Source organism: Chaetura pelagica, unplaced genomic scaffold (assembly GCF_000747805.2).
Source record: "Chaetura pelagica isolate M959 unplaced genomic scaffold, ChaPel_1.0 scaffold734, whole genome shotgun sequence".
NCBI lineage: Eukaryota > Metazoa > Chordata > Aves > Apodiformes > Apodidae > Chaetura > Chaetura pelagica.
In genome coordinates, this window is record NW_009952899.1 from 14,028 (window position 1) to 27,932 (window position 13,905).

General features: G+C 45.6%; 1 protein-coding gene across 1 annotated transcript in view; it reads left to right on the forward strand.

The window, feature by feature from the left end:
- LOC104386959 (transitional endoplasmic reticulum ATPase) overlaps positions 1-13,905 on the forward strand; it is a gene marked incomplete at its 5' end in the record, with an annotated part of 38,551 nt that overhangs the window by 4,688 nt on the left and 19,958 nt on the right. The window contains 2 exons of the mRNA XM_009995640.1: positions 6,946-7,088; positions 8,744-8,874. Coding sequence (XP_009993942.1) covers positions 6,946-7,088; positions 8,744-8,874 — 274 coding nt within the window. The remainder of the gene's footprint in view (positions 1-6,945; positions 7,089-8,743; positions 8,875-13,905) is intronic.

Genomic DNA, 13,905 nt, shown 5'->3' on the forward strand with positions numbered 1-13,905 from the left:
CAGATTCTGCTCTCTTTTTATGGACCAGAGACCACTGTTTGAGAAAGTACTGTCTGAATTAGCCAATCACCCTTGGCCAGGTACATATTCTGTTAGGAGCAGTTTTTAATCTATTGTTTATATTTCTGCCAGCTATCACAACCCTTGTGCTGCTTCTTTGCTCTGCACTTACCTGGTGGGGCAAGAGGCCTGTTCATTCTGTCCTTGAGTGAATCAGTGAAAAGGCGTCACTCTCGCTTTGCTGACTTGAAAGGCATTCTTTGTTTAGTCTTATGACTGGCCTGTAGTTCCCTGGTTTTTCCTTTTCCCCCTTTTTAAAAATAGGGGCTGTGCTACTTTTTTTCTAATCAGTGGGAACCTCACCAGACTGCCAAGACCTCTCAAATATGATGGACAGAAGCTTAGTAACTGCATCTGCCAGCTCCCTCAGGACCTGTGAATGGACCCCATCAGGTCCCATATACTTGTGCACACTCAGATGAATTCACAAGTTTTTCCTATCTAAATTTTTAAAGTTCACAGTGTTAACTATGGAATGCAGTAAGGAATATTGTAATGGATCTCATAGTCTGGTTAGCTCAAGCACTGAGCTTCCCTATGGCAAACAGAAGTTGAAACTTTCTAGAAATCATAGAATCATAGAATTCCAGGTTGGAAAGGACCTCAAGGATCATCTGGTCCAATCTTTCTGGGTAGGAACAGAGTTTAAATGTGATGGCCCAGCACCCTGTCATGCTGAGTCTTAAATGTTTATAGTGTTGGGGAATCTACCACTTCCCTGGGTTGATTATTCCATCGCTTGTCTGTTTTCATAGTGAAAAATTTACCTCTTGTGTCCAATTGGGATCTCTCCAGGAGTGACTTGCATTCATTACCCCTCTTCTTTTCCATGTGACTCCCTGTAAATAGGGGGTCTCCATCTTCTTGGTAGTCACCCTTTAAGTTCCTGAACAAGGCATTAAGGTCTCCCCTAAGCCTTCTTCTCTCAAAGCTTAATAAACCTAGTTCTCTCATCCTTTCCTTGTATGGCAGGCTTCCCAGTCCTTTGATCATCTTCATGGCCTTTCTCTGGACCTTCTCGAGCCTTTCTGCATCCTTCTTGTAGAGTGGTTACAAAAACTGAACGCAGTACTCAATGTGTGGTCTGATAAGCTCCAAGTAGAGCAGGATGATGACTTTATCTCTGCTGGTGATGCCCTTGTTGATGCAGCTCAGTATCTTGTTGGCTTCCTTTGCCACTGCAGTGCACTGTTCACTCATGTTGAGCCTGTTATCCACCAAGACCCCCAGGTCCCTTTCCACGGAGCTACTCTCCAGTCAGGTGGATCCCAGTCTGAACTGTGCTCCTGGGTTATGTTTTCCCAGGTGCAAGACCTTACACTTGTCCCCATTGAACTTCATAAGGTTCTTGTTAGCCCACTGTTTCCCACACCCACTCTTCCAGCCTGTCCAGTTTTTTCTGGAGGGTGGCTCTCCCTTCTGGAGTGTCTACTTCCCTACTCATCTTGGTGTCATCTGCAAACTTCATCAGGGTGCTCTTGATCCTGTCATTCAGGTCACTTATGAAGATGTTAAACAGCGTTGGGCCCAATATCAATCCCTGGGGGACCCCGCTTGTGACTGGTTGCCAGTTTGAGGAGGAAATGTTTACTATCATCCTCTGAGCATGGCCTATCAGCCAGCTCCCCCTTATCCATCGCACAGACCACTTGTTGTTGTGGTTTGGGACAATATGACAAAAAAAGGAACAGCCACATGGCCGCTCACTCAACTCCCTCTCCCCACACACACACTGAGATGAGGAGGGTAAAACTCATAGGTCGAGACCAAAGACAAGGAGGGTTCTTCACCAATTAAGGTCCTAGGCAAAGCAGACTCAACTTGGGGGAAAAATAATAATTTAATTTCACACTAATCAAACACACACAGGACACAGACAACACAAAGAGCAGTGCTTGCATATGTTACCCCACCCCTCCCTTATTCCTGGGCCCAAATCACTATGTTCCCAGTTTCTCCCTCCTTTCCCCCAACGGCACAGGGGGACAAAGAATTGAGTTTAGAGTTGGTTCACAGGCTTGTGGTTCTTGCCATGCCATCCTCCTCAGGAAGAAGGATTCCTTACAGTCCTTCTCTGTTTCCCCACGGGGTCCCTCCCATGGGAGAGAGTCTTCCATGAGCCTCTCCTTCATGAGTCCTTCCCACGAGGTCCAGAGCAAGCCACTCCAGCGTGGACTTCTCACAGAGTCACGGGCTTCTTCGGGAACAGCCAACTCCCCTGGCGCTGGGGTCTTCCAAAGCTGTGTAGTCAGAGTCCACAGGCAGCAAATGCACTGGCCACAAAATCCAAATCCAGTGGCCAAGTTCACTCCTCCTAGCGCCCCCAGGGAATGTTCCGCCATGTTCCTCCATGAGTGCAGGGGGACAGCCTGCCATCTCACCATGGGTTGCAGGGAAACTTCTGCTAGGGCACCTTCTTCCTCACCAACCACCCAGCATCGCTCTCCTCCTCCAGCACAACTCTTCCCCTTCTTTCTTTGCTCAAGTGTTATATGAATTATTTGGTATGATAATCTCTGAGGCACATCTATTGTCCCTCTAATGGCTCTTTGGCTGGGTTTTGGAGCAGGGGGAGCTTCTTAGCTTCTTACTGGAGCCACTTCTGACTCCCTTCCCCCACTACCAAAAAAACCCCACTAAACCAAACCAGAACTTTTGTCTAGACCATAATGCATCAGTTCCTCTAAGAGGAGGCTGCGGTGGATCGTATCAAGCCTTGGGGAATTCAGGTAGATAATGTCTACCACTCAGCCCGCATCAACTGAGAGGATTACTTTGTCATAGAAGGGAATCAGGTTTGTCAAGCTTGATTTTCCTCTAGTGAATCCATGCTGGCTTTTCCCAATCATGTGCTTCATTTGACTTGTGACAGTCCCCAGGAGGATTCATTCCATAGCTTTCCCAGGGACTGAAATAAGGCTGATGGGCCTATAATTACCTGAGTCCTCCTTTGAACTCTTCTTGTAGATGGGGATGACGTTAGCCAGACTTCCCTTGATCTTCATGATTTCCTGAAGATTATGGAATGTGGCCTTACAAGATGTCAGCCAGCTCTCTTAACACCCTAGGGTGGATGGCATCTGGGGCCATCAATTTGTATGGGTCAAGCTGTTGTAATAATTTGCATACCAACTGTTCTTTCACTGATGGTGAGTCAGTGTTTCCATCAACCTCGTTTTTTTGTTCCCATAGCCTGGGGCCCAAGAGCACTGGTAAAGACAGAGGTGAAGAAAGTTGTTGTTGACTAGTTTACTTCTGTTTAACAGTGGGCCAATATTCTCCTTCTGTTTCTGCTTATTGTTTATGTATCTGAAGAATCCTTTCTTGTAGTTTTTGACACCTCTGGCCAATTTCAATTTGAGTTGAGCTTTTGCTTTTCTAACTGCATTTCTGCATGCCCTGTTAATGTCCTTGTAATTTCAATGGGTGTTATTCCACTTTTCCATCTCTGGTACACTTCCCTTTTGGTTCTGAGCAGACCCAGAAGCTTGCAGTTTAGGCAAGGGGATCTCTTGCTTCACCTACTTCCCTTGCCTTTAAAGAGGATGAACTGATTTTATGTTTCTAGGAGAGTGTTCTTGAAAAACTTTCAGCACTTGCTAGCTCCTTTATCCTCCATGGAAAGGCCCCGTGGAATCCCTTTCAGCTGAGCCCTGAGTGAGCTGAAGTTTGCTCTTCTGAAATCTAAAACCTTTGTCTTGATACTAACCTTCAGCATGCTCAGCAGGATCCTGAATGCCACAATATTGTGATCACTGCAGCCAAGGCTGTCACTAACAGAGTGTCCTGTCCCACTTGGTGGGCTCAGGGGAAATGGTCTTTTAGATAGTCTGTTGCAGTACCCTGGAATCAGTTTCTCAGGAGGGACAGTAAAATTCAACACCCCATTTCACTTGGGGAACCCTGGGACAGGAGTCACAACAATGGCTCCTAAATGGTCAAAAGATGCTTTATTTGATGTTTGGCTTAAAACACAAGCATGGCTAATTTGGAGTAGCTGATATCCCGGATAAAAAGCTTAACATCTAACAGCAAGGTAAGATAGCAATGCTTAACACCTAAAAAAGAGGTATGATAACACCGCTTAACATCTAACAAAGAGGTAAGAGGAAGAGAAGAAATGGAAGAGAGAAAGAAAGGAGACAGGGAGAGAGAAAGAAGGCAAGTATCACTACCATTGGATCCAGTGAAGAGTCTTGATGGTAGTTGTCTGGATTCCTCTGCTGGTGGGTGCATGCCTGGGGCTGGTCTCCCCCTCTTTTATAACCTTGTCCAAGATAGCCCTGTGCATGAACTGTAGGGTTTTTGCAGAAGTTCTTTGAGGGAAAAAGAAGGGGGTTGCTCATGCCCCACTATCCCATAATACGTTTGACTGGTATGCACCCTTTGTTCTGAGCATGTTCCATGAGCATCAGTTAAATAACCATTGTGGTAAAATGTCTGATGCACAACTGTTAGAAAACTTACCAGAGACAGTTTACTATCCCACCTCTGCAGAGCATGTCCTGTTTTGGCTGCTCGGTTGTTGGAGACAAAATGGTCAAAAGGTTTTACCAGTCTCTCACACTGAGATATTACAAAGAAGGTTTTCTTGGTTAGTGAGTAGCAAGTCCAGCAATGCCCCATTCCTGGTTGGCACATCTAACATTTGTGTGAAGAAGCAGTCCTCTACGCATTCCAGGAACTTGATGGATGACATGTGAATTGCTGTATTGTTCTTCCAGCAAATGTCTGAGTAGTTAGTCTCCCATAAGAACCAGGCTTTGTTGACCTGAAGCTTGCCTGAGCAACCAGAGTATTGCTTCGTTGGTCATGTCATTTTGGTTTGGAGGTCAGTAGCAGATGCCTACTGTAAGATCCTCCTTGGAGATGACCCCTCTGATTTTGACCCAGAGGCATTCGATAGGGCTTCCGCAATCACCATAGTTGACTTCTGTGCAATCAAGGTTCTCCTTAATATAGAGTGCAACTCTTCCACCTCTTCTTCCCTGCCTGTCTTTCCGAAACAGCCTATAAGCATCCATCACAGTCCTCCAGTCATGTGAGTTGTCCCACCATGTTTCACTTATTCCTATGATACCGTAACTTTTTAACTGGGCACAGAGCTCCAGTTTCTCCTGTTTTGATTCCCAGACTGCATGCATTAGTATATATACACTTCAGGTGGTTGGTCTTTTGATTCACATCTAGGGAGGCAGCTAAGGAACGTTTTTCTCTGCTCTGATTGCCTTGGCTTATTCCCCAGTTGTCTGTGGTGGCATGAGCACCCCCTGAGTCCTTCAGTTTAAAGCATGCCTCACAAAGCTGGCCAGCCTGCTGCCAAAGATTCTCCTGCCTCTTTTAGACAGGTGGATTCCATCCCTCCCTAGCAGGTTATAGTCCTTATAGAAGATCTCATTGTCATAAAAGCCAAAACCCTCACAACAACACCAGCCATGTAGCCAGAAAGTGATCCATTATGCATCTATTTCTGCCTGCCCTCAATCCTCCAACTGGTAAAATGGAAGAAAAGATAACTTGTGTGACAAAAACATGAAGCAGTCAAATAGCAAGATTAAAAATCCTTGAAGGTTGTTTATATTTCAATTTTTTGTTATAAAATAATTTTAAAATTACAAATGCTTTAAGCATGTTGCAGGAATTTTGTGCAATGCTTGCAGAAGGTAGTGGGAAAGCACTGAAGTATATATCTTGGAATATATATGTATATACTTGAGATGATACATGATGAGAGTGAGGAGAAAAACGTGAGCATTTCTTAAAAATTATAATTTGCAGACTTAAATATGCAAGGGCTGACAGCTCTTCCTCCTGAGCATCTTCCTAATCTGAAATATCATGTGTGTTCTGCAAAACTGGAACCTGGTTTCTGACACTAGACTTCCTGGGATGATAGTTGGAATAATCTTTAAATGCAAAATGTGTTTCATATGAACTTTGTAGAGGAGAGGAACAAGTCTGTTCCACCCATCTCTCTACCACTAGAAAATGTAAGTTTTAAATACAATTGTAGTTGGAACAGAACAGTCCTTTGAGTCAGTCTGTGGATTTAAAATAAAGGTGAATCTTTACTTTACCTGATGTGAGGTTTCTGTTGGAGTAATGTCTAGAGTGACAGTTCAACCTGTGCTCTCCCCTTCTCTGCTGAAACTGTGTCTGTTGTGGTTCTCAGCCTTCCAAATGTGTTAGCAATTGTCTTGGCTTCGTTGCACGGGTCAGAGAATTTTCACACCTCTTGCTCTCAAAGTTTTTCTTGCTGATTTTTAAGTACTTATTGTGTTACTTTCTGTGGCCTTGCCTCTGCCAAAATCCAGATTCGTGTGCTAATCACTTCCTGCTTGTAGTCTGTCAACTGTTTTCCTTCTGGCACAGTCTCTATTTCCTTTACCCTTCTGCTATATCCTCTCTGTAAAGTATGTGGCAAAATGATCTCTTAAGAGTCTCAAAGTAGCATATGAAAAGTCAGATGCTCAGCTACAGTTCCACGTAGGATTTTCTTAGCTGGCAAAGCCAGTTTGAGCTTTCTGCCTCTGTCACAGCTTGATGCTCTGAGCAGTCACTACAGTAGGTTGTTGGCCTACACTGTAAAATAATTGCTGAAATGTTTATTTAAAAAGGGGGAAGGGGCCTTTGGTCTTTAACCAAGTAGGAAGAAAGTATAAAAATCCCCAGCAATTTTGGATAGGGCTGAGAGGAGTGAAGGAAAGAGTAAGTGTTGTGAAGTCTACCACTCTGATGATGATTTTTGCCTTGTCGGCATTCATATGCAAGTAGGAAGTCTCATCAGGGGTTTGGAGGGTCTTTGGAAAAGGACATCACTGTTTTTTCCAGACTTGGGTGTAAGTCCAGGATGATATAGCTAACTGGAGTTTTCTTCTGTTGCAGCATCCAGCCTTGCCCAGATGTGAAATATGGCAAACGTATCCATGTGCTGCCAATTGATGACACAGTAGAAGGGATCACAGGGAATCTGTTTGAGGTCTATCTCAAGCCATACTTCCTGGAAGCATACCGACCCATCAGGAAAGGTAATAACACCTGTTATTAAAGTCTTGGCAGTGAGCATGAGCTAGTCCTGAGACTGAATAAAGAGAATTTCTAGAAGTTTGGACATTCCACAAAACATTTGACTGACATATGTAGAGTGGGATTTTGCTGATTTAATTTTTTCCTAATCTTCAGAAGAAGGAGAGGTATTTGTTGCTGGCTGGCAGAGGAGTTTGATAGTTCTGCATTGTTTTGCTAAATGGAATGGGAGAGCATCAGAAAAGGCTCAGGTAGAGCTCAGTTGAATGAGATTTTCTCCTGAGTTGCTACCACTTGATGGGGTTGGGGAGTTGCCTGCACATTCATCAATTGGTTGGATATACTCACTGGCACCCTTTTTCAAAGTAATTTAATAACTAGGAGAGTGCATAAAAAAAAATATCTTTTTAGAGTTGTGCTAGTAGCACTTCTGCTGGAACAAATAGGTCCTAATACAGTATAAACTGTCACTGTTTGACTCAGGTTCGACAACAATGCTCTCAATCCCCTCCCACCCACGTAGGGAAGGAGAGAGAGAAAGAGAGACTTTGCTGGATTGGAAACTAAACTATACAGCTTTAATAAAACACTAGTGATATAAGAAAATATATACAACTATATACAAATATGTTCAGGTATGTGCAAAAGCCTCTAGCCTCCCCCCACCACCAGCAACTCCCACAGCACTCCCCTCAGCTGGAACAGTCCCGAGGAATCCCGGAACTGCTGCTGGAGAAAGTGGAGAGTGATGAGGGTCAGGAGAGCTTGAGCCTGGGTGTTGACAGTGATGGATGGATGGAGTCTTTCCCAGATGCTAGCCATGGATGGAAGAGAAGGAAAAGACAAAAAGCAGGAAGGAAGTTGTCTTCTGTGATCTCTGACCTTCCTCTGAGCTTACGTAGCTCTATGGAATGGAATATCTCTGGCCAATTTTGCTGTCTGTCTAACTCAGCCTCCTACGAGGGGGGTCACAGATCTCCCCATAGTGTCTGAGCCAGCAGAGTAAAGGTGTAACCTTGAAGACCCAGCAGTTAGAAAAACATTCCACTGTCTTATCAGCCTTAGAACATGCTCTGGCTACTTAAAAGAAAGCTTACTGAAGGAAAAAAAAAAATCAGTAAAAGGAAAATTGGCTTCATCCTGGCTCAAACCAGGACAAAAACCAGAAGTTGAAGTTATCCAGCTTCTGTAGCCCAGTTTAGATAGGAGTCATAGTGCAGTATTGTATATTATTCTGCTTCTGGAGACAACCAGTTATAACTAGTAATAACTAGGTATAACCTCAAAATTAGTTTTTATTAAGTTAGGGCTTTTTGCCTGCTTTGGAAATGGTAAATTGAAACTGAATGGAAAAGAAATGTGATTCCTTGCCTTTGTTTTGTATATAGGCAGAGAATTTTTCTATTGTTTGATGTTTTTGTTTGTTTTTTGTTTCTGGATGAAAGTTGAGAATTTCAACTGCTACAAAACTAAATGTAGCTTGGTTGGTCACAGTAGATGCAGCTCTTGAGTTTAAAATGTAGAGCAGTGTTTAAAAAAGCCAGCAGTGTATGCCTATGTAATCCACTTCCTTATCCTCTGGGGCTGCTGGTAGTACAAGGATTGACGTTTTGCAGACATCTGTTGCAGCAGGCTACTGAAGTGTGGGGTTTTACAGGTGACATCTTCTTGGTGCGTGGAGGGATGCGTGCAGTGGAGTTCAAAGTGGTGGAGACAGATCCAAGTCCTTACTGCATAGTGGCTCCAGACACAGTGATTCATTGTGAAGGAGAGCCTATCAAACGAGAGGTGAGCAGAATCCTGCCACGCGGTTCTACTGAAAAATCTGTTTTGGTAACAGTCCTTGAGAGGGTTCTTGTTTGCAGTTCCTGTTTTGACATTGTGTGTATTGAATGTAATGATTAAAGCCTCTGGTTTCAGGAGATGAGCTGCTGCTGAAGATAGTCAGAGAAACATGTTTCCTGTGTCCTTCCTCACATGCTGAGATAGCACCAATGCTTAGGTTTGCTGATGAGGTGCCATACTTCGGCAGGAGCTGGCTTTGCATCTGCTTCCAGATATTTCATTCTGGACTTAGATGAATCTTTTAATTCCAAAGTTCCCTTGATCCATAGCAGGGAGGGCTTACAACTTTGCTAAATTTCATGCCACATGAAAAGAAAGCAATTAGTGCTTTTTCAGTGAGAAATTTGAAAACTCTAAATTGTTTATATTTTATTTAATTTTTTTTTCCCCACTTCCTTAAGATATCTAGCTTTGAGCGTCCCAAACTTGAGGCAGCCTGAGTGGATTGTCTGTCAGGTCTTGGCCACCTTACTGTTACAGAGTAGGAAAACTCAGAGAAATGAGCTAAGGTGGTTGTATACTTCTTAAAGTAAGTGCCTTTTTACTACCTGCAAATCAGTGTGAGTGTTGGTTTGTAGTTAGCTTCCTTCTGAAAAATTCACCTGTTTGGCACTTGTGAGACTATGTCTGGGCACTGAATGAGTCCAGTTTGGGTTCTTCAGGACACAGCAGAGACAGATAGGAGCAAGTTCAGCCAAGACCACCAAAATGATGAGGAGCTGGAGGTCAGAATAAATGAGGAACAGCTGGGAGAATAGGTTGATGAAGCATGGAGAAGGGAAGGCAAAGAGGCAAGCTTACTGGCAACTGCCTGATGGGAAGGGGCAGATAATCAGGCTCTTCCAAGAGCTGCACCCAGGGACAGGACTAGAGGCAACAGCACAAGCTGGATCAAGGGAAATTCCCAGTGGATACCAGGAAAAAGGTTTCCCCAAACCTTGGAGCAAGGCCTGGAGTGGGCAGGAATCTCCAGACCCGCAGACCTTCAGTGCTTGATAGGGCCAAATCCTGAGCAACCTGCTTGAGGTAGTAGTTGCTGTTTGTGGGGCTTGGACTTGAGATCCTCTGAGATTCCAGGCTGTGTAATTTTATTTTTTTAGTGTGGCCTAATGTTACAGATACGTAAGGTCAATAGCAGTTTGGACAGCCAAATGAATGGATGCTGTAGAGCTATACTAGAAGAGTATAGCTCTACAAATCTGGATCCCTGGAGGTACTAGTGGAAGAAAAGCTGAACATGAGCCACCAATGTGCACTCGCAGCCCAGGGGGCCAACTGCATCCTGGGCTGCATCAAAAGAAGTATGGCCAGCAGGGCCAGGGAGGTGATTCTGCCCCTTTGCTCTGCCCTGGTGAGACCTCACCTGGAATACTGTGTCCAGCTCTGGTGCCCCCAACACAAGAAAGATGTGGACCTGTTGGAACATGTCCAGAGGAGGGCTGGAGCTGTCCTCTTATGAGGACAGGCTGAGGGAGTTGGGGTTGTTCAGGCTGGAGAGGGGACCTCATAGCAGCTTTCAGTACCTGAAGGGGGCCTACAGGAAAGCTGGGGAGGGACTTTTTACAAAGGCTTGTAGTGAGAGGACAAAAGGTAATGGTTTTAAACTGAAAGAGAGATTTAGGTTAGAGATCAGGAGAAAATTCTTTAGTATGAAGGTAGTGAGAGACTGAAACAGGCTGCCCAGAGCAATTGTGGAAGTGCCATCCCTGGCCAGGTTGGATGGGGCTCTGAGCAGCCTGATCTAGTGGGAGGTGTCCCTGCCCATGCAGGGGGGTTGGAACTCAGTGATCTTTAAGGTCCCTTCCAACTCTAGCCATTCTGTGATTCTATGGAAACAAGTGTGGCTAGCAGGGCAGGGAGGGGATTCTGCCCTGGTGAGACCTCACCTGGAGTACTGTGTCCAGCTCTAGAGCCCCCAACACAAGAAGAATGTGGACCTGTTGGAGTGTGTCCAGAGGAGGGCCATGAAAATGACCATAGCGCTGGAGCACCTCTCTCATGAAGACAGGCTGAGGGAATTGTAGTTGTTCAGCCTGAAGAAGAGAAGACACCGGGGGGACCTTATAGCAACCTTCCAGTACCTGAAAGGAGCCTATAAGAAGACTGGGGAAAAACTGTTCACAAAGGCATGTAACAATAGGACAAGGGAAAATGGTTTTAGGCTAGAAAGGGTGGATTTAGGTTAGACACTAGGAAAAAGTTCTTCAAGACCTCATAGAATCATAAAATGGTTAAGGTTGGAAGGGACCTTAAAGATCATCAGGTTCCAACCTCCCTGCTATGAGCAGGGACACCTCACACTAGACCAGGTTGCACAAAACCTCATCCAACTTAACCTTAAAGACCTCAAAATTAAGTTAGCACAATCAGCTAGCACATGTTACAAATGGTGTGACTCATACACTAGAGCCTTGTCTTCTCCAGACTGAATAGCCCCAACTCCCTCAGCCTGTATTCATAGCAGAGGTGCTCCAGCCCTCTGATCATCTTCATGGCCCTTCTCTGGACCCTCTCCAACAGCTCCATGTCTTTCCTGTGCTGAAGGCTCCAGAGCTGTACACAGTACTCCAGGTGGGGTCTCACCAGAGCAGAGGGGCAGAATCCCCTCCCTGGCCCTGCTGGCCACACTTCTTTTGATGCAGCCCAGGATGCGGTTGGCCCTCTGGGCTGTGAGCTCACACTGGCGGCTCATGTTGAGCTTCTCATCTACTACCACCCCCAAGTCCTTTTCCTCAGGACTGCTCTCTAGCCATTCTCCCCCTGGCCTGTATTTGTGCCTGGGGTTACGACGACCCAGGTGCAGAACCTTGCACTTGGCCTTGTTGAACTTCATACAGTTTGCACAAACCCACCTCTCCAGCCTGTCAGGGTCCCTCTGGATGGCATCCCTTCCCTCTAGGGTGTCAACTACTCCACACAGCTTGGTATCGTCAGCAAACCTGCTGAGGTTACACTCAATCCCACTGTCCATGTCTGCAACAAAGATGTTGAACAGCACTGGTCCCAATACTGACCCCTGAGGAACACCACTCGTCACTTGCCTCCACTTGGACACTGAACCATTGACCACAACTCTTTCTTATCCACCGAGTGGTCCATCTGTCAAATCCATGCCTTCTCAGTTTGGAGACCAGGACGTCATGTGGGACAGTGTCAAACGCCTTGCACGAATCCAGGTAGATGACGTCAGTTGCTCTGCCACTATCCACCACCTCTGTAGCCTTGTCATAGAAGGCCACCCAATTGGTCAGGCATGTTTTGCCCTCAGTGAAGCCATGTTGGCTGTCACCAATCACCTCCTTATTTTCCATGTGCCTTAGCAGATTTCCCAGGAGGATCTGCTCCATGATCTTGCCAGGCACAGAGGTGAGGCTGACTGGCCTGTAGTTCCCTGGTTTTTCCTTTTCCCCCTTTTTAAAAATAGGGGCTGTGCTACTTTTTTTCTAATCAGTGGGAACCTCACCAGACTGCTAAGACCTCTCAAATATGATGGACAGAAGCTTAGTAACTGCATCTGCCAGCTCCCTCAGGACCCCATGAGGTCCCATAGACTTGAGCGCCTTCAGGTTCTTTAGATGGTCATGAACCCATTCTTCTCCTACAGTGAGGGGTACTTCGTTCTCCCAGTCCCTGCTTCCACCTGCTGTGGCCTTTGTGATGAGGCTGGAGCGCTTGTCAGAGAAGACTGATGCAAAGAAGTCATTGAGAACCTCAGCCTTCTCAATATCCTGTGTAACTTGATCTCCCGTTTCCTTCAGGAGAGGGCCTACATTTTTTCTTGGTTGTCCTTTTATCCCAAACATACCTATTGAAGCTTTTCTTACTGCTCTTTACATCTCTGGTGAGATTTAATTCTATTTGGGATTTGGCTCTCCTCACCTGATCCCTAGCTGCTCGGACAACTTTTCTGTAATCCTCCCAGGGTATCTGCCCTAGCTTCCACCTTCTGTATGGCTCCTTCTTAAGTTTGAGCTTTTCTAAGAGTTGCTTGCTCATCCATGCCGGCCTCCTGGAGTTTTTACCTGACTTTCTCTTAGTTGGGATGCATTGCTCCTGGGCCTGAAGAAGGTGATCCTTAAATATCAGCCAGTTTTTGTGGGCCTTTCTTCCCTCCATTATATTATCCCATGACACTCTGTCAAGCAGATCCCTGAAGAGGCTGAAATCTGCCTTCTTGATTTCAAGGGCAGTAAGCTTACTGTGAGCCCTTCTTGCTGCCCTAAGGATCTTGAACTCCACCATTTCATGGTCGCTACAACCAAGGCATCCCTCACCAGCCCTTCCCTATTGGTGAGAACAAGGTCCAGCATAGCACCTCTCCTTGTTGGTTCCTCGATGACGTGGAAAAGGAAGTTATCATCCACGCACCCTAGGAACCTCCTGGATTGTTTGTGCTTCGCAGAGTTGTCCTTCCAACAGGTATCAGGGTGATTGAAGTCCCCCTTGAGTACCATGGCTTGCAAATGTGAACCTGCTCCTATCTGTCTGTAGAGTGCCTTGTCTATGCTGTCCCCTTGGTCAGGTGGCCTGTGGCAGACCCCCACTGTAATGTCACCTGTCCCTGCCTTCCCCTTAATCTTAACCAGTAAACTTTCTGTTTGCTCCTCATCCATCCCCAGGGAGGGCTCCACGGACGCCAGCTGGTCTTTGACAAAGAGGGCAACACCCCCACCTTGCCTCCCCTCCCTGTCCTTCCTAAAGAGTTTATAACCCACCATTCTGAGGGTTAATTCCTTCCCTTTGTTGACTGAATCTGTTTTTTGAAGAATAAACTAACTCATTTATGGTACCGACAGTCCCTAAAACGGTTTGAGTGTCCTTTTTAGTAGATGGTGTTGCTGTTAGTTTGTTAATCACGTCCATTGGGATCTGGTGACATCCATCTTGCCGTCTAATTCCCAGGAACTGGATCTTTCGTGTAGGTCTGTCGCGAGTCGGTACCGGAGGGCTACCGGCTGTCAGGATGTTTTTGCG